This window comes from Miniopterus schreibersii, assembly GCF_964146895.1.
Source record: "Miniopterus schreibersii genome assembly, chromosome: 19".
NCBI classification, from domain to species: domain Eukaryota; kingdom Metazoa; phylum Chordata; class Mammalia; order Chiroptera; family Miniopteridae; genus Miniopterus; species Miniopterus schreibersii.
This window is the reverse complement of record NC_138119.1, coordinates 4,229,145-4,246,541: the sequence shown is the minus strand read 5'-3', so window position 1 is coordinate 4,246,541 and position 17,397 is coordinate 4,229,145. Positions and strand designations below refer to the sequence as shown.

The 17,397-nt window shown below is 49.3% G+C and overlaps 1 protein-coding gene across 2 annotated transcripts in view; it reads right to left on the bottom strand.

Moving 5' to 3' along the window:
* NTNG1 (netrin G1) overlaps nt 1–17,397 on the bottom strand; it is a 199,415-nt gene that overhangs the window by 50,195 nt on the left and 131,823 nt on the right. Inside the window, exons 4-5 of one of the 2 annotated variants that reach the window (XM_081122102.1) lie at nt 15,481–15,653; nt 5,923–5,949 (exon numbers count right to left, since the gene is read on the bottom strand). In XM_081122102.1, the coding sequence (XP_080978228.1) occupies nt 5,923–5,949; nt 15,481–15,653 (200 nt within the window). The remainder of the gene's footprint in view (nt 1–5,922; nt 5,950–15,480; nt 15,654–17,397) is intronic. The other variant, XM_081122103.1, reaches the window with a different exon arrangement.

Here is a 17,397-nt window from a genome sequence, read left to right as displayed (position 1 = left end):
GCCGACACCCTTTGGACAGAGTGGACGGTGGCCATGCTTTCCCATCTGTTTTTTCCTAGAATAGCCTACTACGTACTTGTTCATACTTTAGTAATTTAACGACAGGAAGAGGCAACGATTGAATGTCGTGGTAGAATACAAGGAGCCCCGGTTTAGAAACTGGACACTGAACTGGGCGCCTGTCTTGGCCACCACCAGGACGACTTGCACAGGCCGTTTCGGCCTCAGTGGCCTTTTCCGTGAAATGGTGTTGGAACAGTGCTCTTCACGTTTCCTGAAAACACGGGCTTTCACGTAATTTTCCGGTTCTGAGGTAGGGTGGGGATCAGGGCGCCACCAGGGACAGGAAAGGCCACTGCTGAGAGGAGGCTGGCGAGCTCCCTCTCATTCCACATGCCTCTTCTGGGGGCGTCTCAGGCGGCGACAAAGTCGCAGGGTCCCCTGGGTTGACGCGGTGACTGCTGGTGCCCCTCAGGGGACCGGGAGACACCGTTATTGATGCCCAGGAAGGGATCCATGCAAAACCCTGAAGCTTTCCCGCAGAAACCCCCGGGGCCATGGAGGTAATCTCGCCGTCCTCGCAGCGCACGCCTCCTCTCAGAGACTCAGCGTCGTTAAGCCGGTGGGGAAGACGCCACTTACCGTGACAGTGGTAGGCCTGCCCTTGAGGCGACACACGGAATTTTAATTTGCTGTAAGCGACTGTCTTGCTTTCTTTAAAAAAGGACTTTTACTGTCACGGACTACGCACAGGCATGCTTTATGATCGGCGTAGCTGAGTTCGCGTGCCCCCGTGTCCTACAATATAGCTGACGTCTCTACATCCCCCCCTTCCTCGGCAGGCTGGGGCGGTCTGGTGCCAGAGGAAGGCGGTTCCCTGCCCGCTCTCCTCAGACGCGGTGCCTGTAACTCCCGTCGCACCAGAAAATGGATTTCTGTGTTTCTCCGGGACACCGACGTTCCCTGCAGAGAAACGGGTCAGCTCCGGGCTCAACAGGCCCAGGGGGCAGCGCAGTGGGTTGCAGACAGTCTGGGGTAGGAATCAATAAATCCAGAGCCTCCCTTCTAACTTTTCTTTTCCACTTGGGATAATGTTCTGAGCTTTGCATCTGCAGCCAGACAGGCCCTCCTGGCCCTGTTACGTCGGGCGAGTGACTCCGTCACTCCGAGCCTCGGGCTCGACGCCTACGAATGGGATTCTGGGGACGTGTCGGAACGTCTCCCGCCCTCTGAGCTGACACTCCGTCTGTCTCTTCCCAGGACGCGAAGCTGCTCGGCGGCCAGCTCGCTGCTGGTACCCCCAGGACGTCAGTGATACCCACGCTCTTAGTGTGGGGTTCACGGTCGCATGTTGGAAGACTCATCCTGGGACCTTGCAGAGAGCTGGGCAGGTGCTGGTTTAAGCTATGAATTTCCAGGTCCCCGCCCCCTCCACAGAGATAACAGCAAAGGTACAGCTCACACTTAAAAAGTGGTTTGACAATTCTAAATCCACCTGGGGGAGATTAACACATGGAACAAAGTCAGCTTGCTCAAGGTGGGAGGTTGTTGCCGGGAAAAACCACTAAGGCGCTTGGATTTTTTTTTTTAAGGTAGGGGATGCTTCCCCCCTCCTTCCTGTTCTCCAGGATTAAGGAAGCAGCTACGTCCTAATGTTCATTCAGTTTTAGGATAGCCACAAAGGTCTCATGAACGTGAGATGCCAGTTACACAGATATGAAATGGATCTGAGATGAGGAGTCTGGGTGCATGAGAGAACAAGTCCCGAAGGCGTGTCACCTGGGACCTCGGCTTTCCTTCCAGAACATCAGCAAACAGCTCAGAATGAACGGGGCTCACGTGCGAGTTGCCGTCGAGCTACACTAGCCTGCTCACTCCCCCCGCGTCACCCGAATCCCAGTTAGTTAAAGGGCAGTCCAAATGAGACTTTTATTTGAGGGATTTAGAAGCATTAAAGCGAAGGGGAAAACACCGCCCGGGGAGCACGGACACGGCTGCTAATCACCCTTGGGTGGGGAGATGATTAACCTTGGTATTGGCCTCACGGTCCAGGTTTCCGCCGTCGATCGGTGCCAAGCAGAAGTATTTGGATGGTGTACGGAGAAGACCTTTACAAGGTCTCCAACTGGCACCTAATGTCTTCAAGTATGGAAACGTGGCTGGGCCTTCCCAAGGGGCTGATGGGTCCCTGCGGGTACCACGTCCCTTGATTAATGGTCCCGCCAATTAAATCAAGTGAGAGATGAATTTCTAACTCTGCGATGAAGGCGATGCTTATTGTAAGAGGAAACAGGAAACAGAACATTTCCCCTACGTGAACTATCGTTTCAAATGGAGTAAGTTGGGGAGGTGGGGGGAGGGGACGGCCAGACACCTCCACCCATAGTCTGTGCTTTCCATGCCATGATGTCCGTCATCTGAAAGTAATTTAGGGAAATAATGTACACTCGGGTTCACAGGGTGTTGTATCTCTCTTCTTCTGTTGCTTGTTAAAGGAATATTTTGATTTATTAAAGAATTCCAAGTTTTTTTTGAAATGGTGTTTTCGGATGTGATCTTTCACTTCCGTGGATGGTCTACCTTTAACCTCGGGCTCCTCTCATCCCCCCTTTCTAAGTGATAATCACCCTCGTAAACCTCTCTGCACATGAGGCCAATTCTTGCTGTTCTAATTATGTTCTTTATATTAAACTGTTCAACAAAATTGGCGAAATCACTTGCTTTTCGGGATGAAGGGTCAGATACTATATGTCAGGAGGTAATAATTAGTTTATCACTTTAGCAAAAATGCCCACACCAAACTGACTATTAATTTGGATCATCAGCATCAACAAATGTCCTCCTGGATAAAATTGCGAATGTTTACTTATAAACGCATGATAACTTTTATAAAACCAAAACCAAAAGAGAAACCTGAGTGAATTGCTCCCCCATCAGGTAACCAGAGGTCACGAGGCTGATCTACTTGGGGATTCATTAATTGCTGACGCTATCTCCAGTGTTTCTTCAGCCATGGCTAAAGCATGTCAAAATGACCGAGTTTTAGATTGAGTGCCTTTGGGACGAGTGGAAAACCTACTTCCTAAGAGAGACAACAGCAGGTACAAACGACCTTCATGGGAAATTTGTTCCAAAAACTTTGATCAGATGATCGGAAAGGATGACCACTCTGTCCATGCGTCGGAACCTGACTCAGTGCTGGTGTTGACAGTTTGAGATCTATACTGAAGCCTATCAAGGGCCCCAAAATCTTTAGCCGTTGCATGTATGTGAACTTATGGTTACATACATCAATCGTTCACGTCGAGAATAGACATCGTTCATTTTCCTTGAGATGTGCCTTGATGAGGGGGTCTCCGGAGTGATTCATCTATTGTAATGGCATCTTTCTAGATACTTGGTGGAATTACGCTCATTGATTCTTTCCTTCTGTGGGATAAAGGGAACAGCCCTGGCCAAGGTTTGTACCTTGGAAACCCCCTTCCTGTGCCCTCTAGAACAGGCCGTGAACCGTCTATGCCTGAGTTCTTGCCCTTTGGAGAGGAGAGTTCATCCCCAGAGAACCTCAGGAGCCCACAAAGGAGGAACGTGCGAATGCCATTAAAGCAGCTTAGAGATACAATCGTCTTTGATGGTTTTATCACAGATCTCTTGACCTGAAAGCCAGGCAACAGGCAAACTAGTTCTGTGTGATGTTGGGTGACCCTAGGAGGCTCTTACATCCTGTTTGCTGGAGAAATCTAAGGAAATACCCATTGCACCCCGAGCAGAACAGACAGAGGCGTGACGGAGGCAGGGTAAACGACACCACCTTATCTGTTAGAGGGCTTTGGTTAGGCACGGAGGAGCTAAATTCTCCTAGGTTCCTGATAATAAGGGTGAATACGTTTTCCAAAGGCACAATGCAGCATCCTTTCGGGTCACCAATGATTTCAAAATCAAGAAAAGCACAACAGAACTGGAATTTCCCGATTCGGTGTGTAAAAGGTCAGCATCTGCTGATGCTCAGAGATGGGGCATGAGGTGGAGGCGGCCGGATGAGATGTCGAGTGAGCTGAACATCAGAGATCCATGCAGCACGCGACCGACACGCCCAACACAGAGACACACCCGGGCCCCAGGGAGCTACTTTCCGTCCGTCCATTTCTGAAACCCTGGCCGATCGACACAGCGGCCTCGGCAATCTGCCTCAGCTTGTTTCCCTTGGGTTCCCTGTTGCTCCGAAATGCTCGTGCAAATGCCACTGTCAAGGCCTGAAAGGAGCGAGTTGTGGGGCGTGTCTGCGGTTAGCCCCATGGCAGGGGAGACACCGGGGCAGAAAAATCAGACTCGGAGAACCGAAAGCTTTCGCCTGCCAGCGTGTGGCACTGAGGCCCTCTCGGCCAGAGCTCCCGGGAGATGCTGTCTCGTGGGGCTGGTCTCCACGTGGTGAGACCACGACTTCAATTTACAAAGGCCCCGATTCTCACGGCATCCAACAGGTCTGGTGCTTAAGAATTCCCGAGCCGAAGTCGACTGGGTTGATTTAGAAGTTGGAGCACCTGACTTGCATTTACAAGAATCAGGAAGTTGTTTGATCTCGTTCAGGGGCGGGGAACCTTTTTTTCTGCCAAGGGCCATCTGGATATTTATAACATCGTTCGAGGGCCATACAAAATGATCAGCTTAAAAATTAGCTATGAAATAAGCGCCTGCGGCTGCCTTGGCAGGGCTGGGCCGAATGATTTAGCTGGCTGTATAGGGCCTGCGGGCCGGACATTCCCCACCCCTGATCTAGCTGATCAGAGTACGGCTTTCTAGCTGGAAATCGGGGGGATGGTCGAGCTTCAGCTGCCACCCTGCAGTCACCTGTGTGGCACAGCCCCGAGGACAGGTGAGGGGCGAGGCCCCAGTGAAAATTCTCCCCTTCACTCCCGGTGCAAACCTCGGCTTCCTCGGGGTTCCTTTCCCATCAGCTACTCAGCAGCCGCACACAGGCCGCGGCCGTCAGAAAGGGCGCAATGTGCAAAACGAGGGGAGCTTCTGCTCTGAAAAGTTCTGGGGCACTTCCTTAATGAGCTTTTCAGGCTAATGTCGGGGCGTCATTGTTTTATACGCAAAGAGGAAGCTCCAGTCCAATTCTCTCAGAGTATCGGAAAAATGCTCTTTGCAAAGGTCTTGGACTAGTGTCCACAGAGGGTCCAAGAGGCATTTCCCTTTCCATTGCTTCTATCTCTACAAAAAGATTTCTTGCAGAAATTTCTAGCAGCCCAACTCCTCAACTCTGTATTTTTTAACCCCCCTTCTCTAGCAAACTTAAACCTAGGTAATCAGAAAAGCCTGGGTCGCTGTATTTTAGGAGGGAGAAGCTGACAGACTGATTAGGTTCTTCCTTCATTCCTCCAGAAAGACTAATAAGGACCCCAAACCTGCTTCTTTCAGGCCTTCACAAAGACTGGAGTTGATGCATTAATGAGACTCCCTCCCCCTGGCTTCGTGGTACTTTCCTTGGATTCTAATGAATGCGCCTGCAGCATTCGCTGGCGTCTGTTCTCTGCTTTTCTAAATTACGGTGGAAATCCATACCTCGTTCTAGGGAGAGCGTTCAATTTGCTTGTTGGATACTAAATAGGGCTGTTTATAGGTTTGCTAAATGCGCTCAGGTGACCTTAGTTAATTGCACCTTCATGAGGGGGGAGCCTTCACGGATCAAAAGCAGTCCGGACAGCTGGGGCTCCGCCGGGCCACAGAGAGGTTCTGCACAGATAACGGTTTTATCTGTGATCTCATCCTATCTGTGCCGAGCGCAAACAGAGCAATTCAACCCGCCAAGAACATACTCATATCAGAAATGGATACGGGGGAAAATAGGTCCGAGGAGCTGAACAACAAAGCACAGCGGGCCTAGCCTGGGTTGGGTGATTGTTTTTTTTTTTTACTTACTACCAATACTGGAAATACTGGGAATACCTAGAGAAAAAGAGAAAAAAAAGAAAGAAAAGCTGTTAGACATTTATTAGTACATGACGTCTTGAACACAATATAAAAATCCTAGGAGCTTAACACTGGGTAACATTCATATCATCAGAAAAGCAGCACAGAGAAAACAGCGAATATATCCACGCACTGAAACCACTTTGCTTCCTTGTGTAAGTCACCAGAGTTAGGGAATTAATGCTCGGAAGACAGCTTCGTATCAAACGTTTCGTGTCTGCCTACACGGTTAATGAACATTTGCATGTGGTTCAGGACAGATGTTAAACTAGGCTTCTGTTCTGGGCACGGAGGACCAGACACCGCGTGGACCTCTGCGCGTGGGTCCACATGACGCAGCAGACCTCTGCTGCGTGTTAGCTGGCGGGAGGCATTTGGCCCCGCGATCGGATTAATTTCACATGACCCTCATTTTCTATTCCCCTTTTACTTGTCAGATACGTGGGTTAAACTCCGTGATAGAAACTTAATTGGGCAGAATAATTTAAGAATACGTTAGGTGGCTCATATTGATCATGGGCTCCATCGATTTTCCAGTTTCCACTTAATTTCCAAGTTGCGCCGAGGTGGTGGGGCCATTTCAGAATGCGCCGGACTCGGGGTAACCGTGGGCCTGTCGGGGGTGGGAGATCTGCCCTTGCGCTCGCTGCCTGTGTGACCTTGGAGCAAGCTGCGAAGGCCCTGGGTGGCTCCGTGTCCCGCCTCGTCCTGTCGTTGCAAAGATCACAGAACCTGACATACGTAAGCCGCTCAAAACGCGGCTTGCAGGTAACACGCGCAATGTCCACCTTGGCTACGATGGCTCTTCCTGATGTCACTGGTGCATCAAGCAAATGACCCCACAGCCGATATTGCTAATCAACAGGGATTTGTACCTGCTCCACTAAATCCGGGTTGAGAGCAGGAGATGGAAGTCAGGCTGAGCCAGTCCTGCTCCGCCACCAACTCTCTGGGCGACTTCGGACAAGTTCCGCGCCTCTCTGCACCCATCTCCCCCTCTGAAGAGGGGCTAATAATATCTACCGCCAAGGGCTGCGGGGAGGATCGAGTGAGATAATCCATAAAAATGTCTGACTCGTGGTCCGTAGTCAATAAACGATAGCTGTTAATGAGCTGCTCAGACGTGCTCGTTGCATCATGAAGTGTGCGAACAGGTGGTAAGTGCAGGAATCATTAAACTGCTATTTTCGTATTTATTTTCGAACGGCTGCCCTGTGCTTATTTTAACTGATCACTGTATCTCACCCAGAGATTCCTGGCTTTGTTTTCCTTAAAACCAAGAGCCGTTTTCCTATTTCCTAAGAGGGAGGGGAGGAGAAACGAAAGCTTACCATGATTTTTTTTTTTTTATTAAAAAAAACACCTTGAAAGGAATGAAAGCCTATGTTTGGTTATTAGATACATTCAAAATCTCTCAATTTTAGATGCACAGGGTTTATGGGGCATTGGCTCAATCACTGATCACTGATCAAGCCAAACGGGGAACCTAAACTTCCTTTTCCGCAGTTCAACTCCGTCCTGTGAACCGAGGTTCAAGCTGAACGCAGCGTCCAAAAGGACCTCTGATCCCGACCCCGCTGCAGTCGGGCTGCTTTGCCGCAGCGCGACTGTGGCTTGGTACTGAATCCTGTTTTATTTTTTGCCTTTGCAAATCCCCTGTTGAGTGAGGAACGGTGGCAGCATCGTCATTTTAGTATCAATGGCAGGAGGCCCCAAATTTCCCCGTGACAGAAAATCCCGCTCCACCGCGAGAAACCTCTTGCCTCTTGTAATCCGTCAAAGAGAATGGAAGGGAGGGTGGCAGGGAGAGGCTGTTCATGGGTTTGCAAACCCACAGGGGGCCGTGCAAAATGCAAAGCGAAGTTCTCAGTCTCAGGGTGCTCAGACTGCCCCCCCCAACCATGGGGAGCCAACTCCCAAGGCTGATGAAGTCCTTGCTGCAGTAAAACACGTCAGAAACAGGCGGAGATGTTCCCGTTCCTTTGGGGAGGCCGGTGTAGGGGAGCAGGGCTCGCCGCGGCTCCGCAAACCTCCATAAGCAGGGCCATTATGAAATCCTATTTTCCTGTGAAGCCGTTTCCCATCACCTACCATTTGGGTGCTTAAAATTCAGGCTCTTCCTCATTTCTGTGGCCGGCAATTTTTTGAGATGCCACCAGGCGATCCACTTTGCACTCCATTGCTGTCGAATGGGAATTGTTTCGAGAGGATTTTTTCCACTGCTCGTCGGGACAGAGATTTTTGAAGTCGAGAACAGCTGAGCGTCCAGGGATGGCCGCTTTGGGATAGTTTCAAACGTTACTCCCCTTCCCCCTAATGTTTCTTATTCAATGTCCAAAACACCTGGCTTTGGGTTCTCTACGGACAAGTAAAGAATTTAATAAACCCATTAGGTGCATTAAAAAAGCTACGAGTAAGTCACGAGGAATCTTTCCAGTGTTTGAGGCAATAAGACAGGGAGGCCGCAGTTCATTTCCTAAAAGTGGGCTTCTTTGGGGTCTCAGAGGGGTGAATCAGTGAATGAAATTCCATCTTACAACAGTTACAGGGCCCTCAGTTAATGGTAATAAGAGTCAGAAAAATTGTGTTGGCAGGTTTTTTGTTTTTTTCCTTCACATCTCCTGTGAATTGACAACTATTATATGAAGAATATCTTTACCCGGACAACTGAACCCAGAGGTCTTCCTTCCCTTCCTCTTTACCTCCCTGCTGTGAGGGAGTCATCTCCCTCCTGACCACACACCTCCGTCCAGGTCTCCACAAGCAACTTGTCAGCTTATTTTTGTGACCGAGTTTGCCTGACAGCCCTGAGGGGCAAGCGCTGGTCTCCTTCCTCTCCGTGTCTCTAGTGTCTTCCAAGGACAATGCCCGATAAAAAAAGTGTCACTTGTTTCCAAGAAGGTTTCTATCATAGTGGAAATACCGCTTTGGTCATAATATGATCGGTCCCCTTGACAATGGCCCATTGAGATACTGCTCAGAGGTGGGTATTGAATGTTTCTGTCCCTCACTGAACATTTTCTGCATCCTGAGAGCAGGAGGTAGACCATGTACAGGTGCCTTGCGTTGCAGGAAACTCAGGCTCAGAGCCCAACTCGGTGCTCAGCTGGGCGAAACTCATGTGATGTCTGGCTTACGTTCTTTCTACTCTTTCTCTCACATCTTCTTTTTAAGTTCCTATTTGAATACTCGTATTATTTTTTTCCTAAGTTCCACCCAGGGGCAAATACGGATTTCGTGGGGCCTAAAGCATTTACAAAGGTGGGAGCTCTATTTGAGAAAAAGAAGATTAACTTTAAAAGATAAAACTAGATGGAGCAGGCTAAGGTCGCCTTATACCAACTGGAGGGCTCTGGGGCCTGAGCGTACGTGACAAACTTAACAGAGGTGACATCAGTGGGTTGGCCGACAGCGAAGTATGGGACAAAGGGGCATCCTGAGGCACACGGCGGCGGGGCGGCCTAGCGGCGTCTCGGGAAGAGGGATGGGGAGCCTCCGAGCGCGGCCTCCGCTGTCCCCTTGACGTTAGGGAGGCTGGCCCTGTGGTCGGATGCTTGTGTCAGGCTGTTTCAGCCTGTAATTAGCATTCGGGTCATTTAAATTTCCTGGTCCCGCACTTGCCAAGCAACCTTCGGATGATTATCCTGGCTCCTCAAGGAGACTTAATTACAGAGGAGAGAAGACGCTGGTCGTAAGGACCTGGCTGTTCTGAGCACCGAAACAGCTACTTGCTGCCGTGGTTGCGTAAACTGGCCTGTGGACACAATCTGTCTCCCCACGTGGTTGCTGTCCTCAAAGGGAGAATCTGCTGATCACACTGGGTCGGGTCCCAGTGAAATTATAATGACATCGGCCGCCAACTTCATCACGTGCTGACTGTGTACCTGCCACTGTTCCACGTACCTGACACGTAGGAATTTGTTCCATTTTATGACAACGCTATGAGGTCAATACTCAGGTTTATTTCACGGGTTGGGGAAACTCAAACACGGAGAGCTTGCCCGAGATCATCTCAGTCAGTTGGGAAAGGAACTAGGATTTGAATTCAGTGGTGCTACCTGATACTCTGCTGCGGTTGGTGGTGTAATATTATATACGTTCACTGTATTACCCTTTAAAATGCTATAGATTTTGACTCCAAATCATCTCTGGCCCCGTGAGCTTCAGATAAGAGACTGTGGGCTGGTGGCTGCACATGAATAACTTGGTTTCCTGGTTTCACTGATTGGACCTGCGGTTTGGTTCACACGCCTAAGGCTCTGCAAGGAAGGTCCCCGCTTATTGGGCCGACAGGTCCTGTGCCTGAAAGGTTGGTGGTCTAGTGACCGAGGCCGTGACTGACACTTGGGGAGGTCTGTGAAAACCAGCCAGTCAGTGTGTCGTCTCTAGATGGCTGGATGGGCCACGAGCACCCGTGAGAACAAAGTGAGTCCTCCCATCGTATTTCCTCCAAGATCTCAGTGGGTCTCCTCCCGCAGGCCCTCATGTTAGAGCGATGAGCAGCGAGGGCCACGTTTACCAGGGGACACAGGAGAGTCAATGGGAGGGCAACGTACCCACATGGACGTGACAGGATTCTTTAGGCCCACTTATTCGGTCACCAAGTAATTAATTCGGTAAATACTTATAAAGGCGAAGAATAATATATAGTCCCATTCTTTTCTTTCTTTTTAAAAAATATATCTTTATTGATCTCAGAGAGAGGAAAGGAGAGGGAGAGAGCGAGATAGAAACGTCAATGATGAGAGAGTCATTGATCGACTGCCTCCTGCAGGCCCCCAACTGGGGATCGAGCCCACAACTCGGGCATGTGTCCTGACCGGGAATCGAACCCCGATCGCCTGGATCCTAGGTTGATGCTCAACTGCTGAGCCAGGCCCGGCCGGGCTATAGTCCCATTCTTAAATCGCTAACATTTCAGCTCCCGAAGTCAAACAGACCTGAGTTTAAATCCTGCTCTGTCATGCACTTGCGGTGGGACCTTAGGGCAACTCATTAAGCTCTATGTGCTTGTGTCTCATTACTTGTAAAATGGGGAAGAAATAGTAAGGATTTAATGCAGCAAAGCACTTCACAAAGTATAAAAGCCTATGGCAAGCTTAATCAATGGTAACTATTATTATCATCATTATTATTAGAATTTTGGTCATAGATAACCGATTGTAAGTGTACATACATCGCCAAGAATCCAGAGAGAAAAGAGCGATGGATTCTGCATGGGGGAACCTAGGCGGGCTGCCCTGAGGAGCTGACTTTGAGGAGCAGCCTTGAAAACGAGCAGAATTTTAATAGAGAGAGAAGAGAAAGGAATCAATATCTAGCATCTTGACCCCAGGGTAGGACGGAGGAAGTCACTGATGTCACCCGAGAAGCAAGATGTAGTCAAGACCCGGCTGGGTTCAGACCCTGCATCTGACCCCAACTAGCTATAAACCTCAAAGGTTCCTTCCCCTCCGGGGTCTTCAGATCCCACGTCAATAGCATGAAACAGCAGCATCTTCCTTAAAGCCTGCTGCGAACTACGAGTGAACCAACGCACTTCGAGCACTTTGGAAACTGTCTGCATCCTGACACACACATGTCCGCCGGGGACAAACAAGCTGATCAGTGCAAATGAAACACCAGAGAAAAGAACAGAACCACCGTCAACCTACTTTCCCTCCCTCGGAGGAGCCCTGGCTGCTGCGCCGCATTTCAAGTTGGGTTTCTGAACAGACAAAGCACGCCGATGTCAGGCCAATTTAATTTTCTTTCTTGGAAGAATATTGGACCGTGGAGGTGGAAGGAAAGTGAAAGACTGGAGACAGCTGAACTAGCTGGGCTTTCCGTCCGCCTCCGTGACATTTCCATCACCTGGCTGAGAAACTGTTTAGAACCACGTGTCCCCCAAAGACTGTTTCATAGGAAGTTATCAGGAGTTCCAGCGACAACAAAGTCTGGGAAACGCTGGGTAAAATAGGTAATATTGTCTCTCCTGGGGTCACAGTTCCTCAAGGTTGATTAGTAAGTTTTCAGCATCTATCTGTGGAAAAATATTGGGTGTTATTCTCCAGGGATCAGAATTTAAAGGGGAGCTACTTAACACTCTTATTCATGAGCCGGACATTGAGAATCAAGAGAATCGTGGCCAAGCATGAGGCTGGACACAGTGGCTATTCACGTGGAAGACAGAAATAACACTCAACGGGCATTCAAGACAGAATTCTATCAGAAATAGCCTGAAGATCAATACGGAAAAGAAGAGAGACATCTTACAGATGAAACATAATTTCTACGTTTTTTTGGTAAAGAAATGAGGAAAAGATTTTGGTGCCCACTATATATGGCTTTAAAGACCAAGAACACACACACTGGGTCTTGAACACAAACACGATGGACACAGATATCATCACAAGAGTGACGGCTTCTGCCTCGGCCCAGCCTATTGCAGTGAGAAGCACGGGGAACGGTGATGGGTCTCACGGATCAGGGTGGCTGTATTTTAGGGTGTGGGGCTCTGCACGCATCTCTCCTGGCTCTACACGCTCCGTGAAGGAGGCCTTGGAGTTGCCTGAGAACTCAGGACTTCCCAAGCCCTAGGATCCCCAGCAAAGTCCTAGTTTACAGTACCTCTGAGAGGCGGGTTAGTGTCTCTGAAGGGAGATCTTATCATTTTCAATTTGATAAAAGCCTCGTAGTTATTTTGCTAAGAGTGGACAGGAACTGGCTTTTCTATTCAAAAATTATCCTGGCTGCTAGAGATTATGCTCAATCCAGAGGTTATCCAGTACGGGCGTCCTGTCCAAGTCACTGAGGAGTTGAGGTTAAGGGATCAGATTGCAGCCACTTATTTTTTTACTTCTTAGGGTTTACGTTTTTGAATTAGGATATGCCATAATCCTAAGTGTCCCTCTTAAAGAGCTGACTTGTAATTCACCAAATGGAGTCGTTTGTGTGTGTGTGTGTGCGTGCGTGTGTGCACATGGGCTCATGTAGGCACGTGCGTAAGAAAAAGCCAATACAAAGTGAGAATCATAACACTAGAAGTCCTGTGCTTGACTTAAATTTCCACACTAAAAGATCAGGGGATTTCCTGGGCAAGCAACCAGGTAAGAGACATGAAAATCTTATCACGCGAAAAAGGGAGCTAATGACGGTAACCTGGACAAAAAAAGAAACTGGGGGTCAATATAGCTCTTTATCCAAAAAGGAAAAAAATGGTCAGAAATGAAGAGACACTCTATTGATGTTAAGAAATACGTTTTATAACAATGAAGATTGTCCTTCAATAAGGGACAAGTCTGCCTATGAAAAGAATCCTAAAGATAAACTTATTTTTAAAAACTTATTTTGTGACAGGTATTATGACAAACACATCATATGCATTAGCTTAGTCAGTTCTCTCAAAATGTCCAGGAGGCAAGAATTGCTAGTATCCTCACATGACAGATGAGGAAACCGAGTGTTGGAGAGGTTAGTTCACTTTTCAAGGTCACACAGCTAGCGAATGGATCTCGGAGCTCATGTGTGAAACTACTAAACTGCTTTCTTTCATCCTTGGGCATTTTAAAGCACAGTCTGATATGGGAGAGATTTAGTGTAAGGAGCTGGTTCCATTGTAAGACTTTTCCATTGCAAGACCGGACCGTCAAAGGTCATCTCCACAATCTTTCCTCTCATTTCTGCCATATCGAGAATTGAAACATGGACTCAAACCTCCTTGGCCACTGTGCCCACCTGTCACCTTCCTATTTTAACAGAGGTGGGGAAAAGTCTAACAGTCTCAAGGACAGAACACCTAGGAGGTGGATGGACAATGGAATCCACGAGGAAGACTTAAGGAGGTCGAGTTCCTTTGGCCAGGGAGTGAACTGGTGGTGTCCTGCAATAATTTAAAATTAGGGGTAGGCAAGTCACTCCCACGGGGAATGTTAGAAGAAATTCATTCCAACAAGAAAGCGTGGCTGGCACAAGAAGGTTTTCCCAGGGCGAAATGTCTGTGAAGCCCAGTTAGGGGCAGAAGAACAGGGCGGGCTAGAGCAGAAGCCGTCTGGTGGCCTGGACACGTTGGCCGTCCCCGAGGACCAGCCGGAACGCCAGCCCGCGCTGGTGAGCTTCATTTTCTTCCATCCTGTCTCACAGAAGAAGAGGCAGACGCTGAAAATGAAATCGGGGCCATTTTCACTGTGGGAAACTTTTAAACTCAATTTGATGACCGTGGAGATAGGGGTTCTTAGATAGCCGGCCACGGGGCAGAGCCACAACCTTAGGAGATTCCCTCGCAATTCGTGAGCTGTGGCCCGAGACAACTGAGGGAGGCCCAGAGAGTCTCCGTTAATAAAATCTCCTTGAAAAATCAACACTTCTGCTCAGCAGAGCTCTATGTGTTAATTTACGGAGCTAGACAGTCTGTTTTGTTCTTGAACACAGATAGAAACTGAGCCCCCTTGCACTAAGGGGTTTTTCTCTCTGCTTCGTGGAAATGTTACCGTAATTTCGTGCTCTCACACTGCACGGCTTGTTACTTGGTTCATGGCTCCTGCATTGAACTTGATAAGGTCCTGGGGCCTGTGAGACTGGTTTTGGGGTTTTGGCTTCTCCCAGCTGCTGCTCTGAAGCTCCTGATGATGCTCCCTGCCTTGCACGGAGCTGGTGGCTTTGCAAGTTTTCGTGCTCTTTCCGTTTCTTCTCACGCGGGGGGTGCATCTTCAACCTCACCCTTCTCTGCTTTTGAAAGAGCGCAACTCCTGGGCTTTTGCAAGTGCTAATCGGTCCATCCATGGAACTGGGTAAATTATCTGGAAGCAAGGGCTTCTCTCCTTGAGTGAGCCACAGCGTGGTTTCAGGGGGGCAGACATGAGCGGCAATGGGCACCCCTCATGAGTCCACGCCTGAGCTCGTCTCACATGGACACAAACATTTCTTTTCTCCAGTGTGGCCCCCACACGCCTACAGTCAGGCCCTTTATCTAATGGACGCCTCTGCAACAGAATCCACGCCGGCTGACATCTCAACCGCTGGGGTTTGGGAAAAACCAATTATTTCACTGGACAACATTAGGCTGTGGCTCAAATCGGAGAGGGAAGCGTTTCTAATCAAAGCATGTCTCAGCTTTCCCAGCGTGAGCAATGGGATTGTAAACACTTGGAGGCTTCCCGGAAGTTGTTTATGGCTCAAGTGGAGCTCGAGCTGGGAGTTCCGAGCGCATTTGTTATTTTAATAGGACACTCATTTGGGGGAGGAGAGAAAGCACCTGTTTCATCACTTAGAGGAATTCTCCTGTGATTTCCATCATTTCCCAGCCCACCTGATGTGAATATTGGAAGACTGAATCGAGCAGGTGATCCGAGCGCGAACACACGCTTAAAGATGGTAAAACAGGGACTAGAGGCCTCGGTGGCGTCCTGGAGAGAAATGAACGGGACCATTGGCAAGAGGAGTCAAAGCACAAGTGAGAATGAGAGGAACCGGCAGCCGGCCCATCGGTTCATCGCGCACGAAACGGGGGTCGGGGGCGAGGTTACTCACAGGTGTTCGCAGTGCCTTTGGGGATGGGCAGGTACGAGCCTGGGCTCCACGGGCGGCCCTGATAATTCTTCTTGCATTTCCCACAGTCCGGGCCCGTCGTGTTGTGTTCACACTCGCAGGTCAGCCGGCTGTTGTCATATACACACACGGTGGCGTGGAGGTTACATTTGCACCTGGGCAGAGGAGAGACAAGAGTTCAGCGTCAGTCAGGCTGGCCTCAGGGACACTGAGGCTTCACCCCTGTCTCCGCGGGTTGAGGCTCTCACAGGGCTACCCGGAGGCTCCAGGTAAATGAGGATTTGCAGCGACGCCCTCAGACTCTCTCCAACGGGCGCCCTTGGGGTGGGGGGTCCTGCCTGGCCTCACCGCCCACGCCGAGGGATCCTAATCCCAGCGGGCCGGTTCCCTGGGGTCCTGGGGCTCCCCTAAGACAATCGTGCTCTGAAGTCAAGGGTTTCCTGTCAGGTATCCAAGCTACAGCCACTCCTGAGAGGTTTTTCTGTAATGTCATCAAATCGATGACAATTTTGTGTGGGTTGGAAGATCATGATCTGTTCTGTTCTCCCTGAAACCAGAGGACAGTTCTTATTTGTTTAAAAAGAAAGAAAGATAACCATGAAGACAGTTGGCTATTCTGATTTATTTGACAGGCCCCCAAGAGGTTATAATCAGCTGTTCTCATTCCTAAAACGACACCTCCCATCGGAAGTGTTTTCCCACCGAGGCCTCTAACCAGCCTGAGCGTCAGTCCTCAGATTCCCCACTCGCGGCCAACACGCTCATCACAAAGGAGCCTCCGAAACGGGTCACAGGGCTCAGGTAAGAGATGCTTATGCTTCCTAGAAAATCAAAACCTACATGTGGCCGGGGTTTGAGGTCCTTAGCCAAGGCCTCGCCTTTGGCGCCCGAGCATAAAGCTGTGATATAGGAGAGGCAACAATGGAACGTGCAATTGCCACAGAAATATATTCCTGTATCCAAAGTCTTCGACTGCAAAATTGCAAAGGCCAACTTGATATCTGTTGAGGTAGCAGGTTATATAAATTCTAACACTCCAGGCACGGGCCTCATTGTCTGGGGAAGTAAGACCTAGGTTGAAAAAATGACCATGACCCCGGGGTCAGAGCGGCGTAGGTGGGAAGGGGTGTGTCACTCAAAGGAGAGAACCAGGACACCCCAGCGGGGGGATCAAGGACCAAAATCTGTCACAGTCAGAACCGAAACATGTTCCTGTGTGTGTGTGTGTGTGTGTGTGTGTGTGTGTGTGTGTGTGTGCACATTTCTAAGCTAGTCAGGCCTCCTCCAGGATCTAGGATGAAAATATAGAAAGGAAGCCAAGTCTCACAGAGACAAAGAAATATGGTAGTGTTTTACATTTTTGTCTCTTGTGGCAGATGTCGGGAATCGGGGAAAGTAACAATACTCCTCCCTAGGTAGGAAAATAAGATTCTTTAACAATGGATGTTGGCTTCTCTGTCTGTGCAGTAGCATCTGAGTTTCTCCCTGGTGCACCGATGAGCTGTTTGGACACCGACCCACACCTACGGCGAGGAAGCAAAGGGATGGCCAAGCCACTGCTGAGAGGGGCTGGGCTCTCTTCTCACTAAACGGTGCGGGCACCCACTCACGCCTCCCTGAGTGCCATCCGGCCTTAGCTTCCTCTGGGGTCTACTACAGTTTGCGATACTTGCGGCTACCCCCCCGCCCTCTGGGTCATTATAAATGGCAATACGCTGAAAGGCTACTATTTCAACGATACCCATTCAACTTAAGACTCATGAACAGAACCTTCAAAAATTAACATTAGTACAATCTTTTAAAAAGAGAAGAATCATTCAGTGAAGTGAAAGAGTGTTTAATTGTGAGCTGGGACTTGTAATAATCCTCTATGTGCAAGGAGTTACTTGAGCTAAGCTG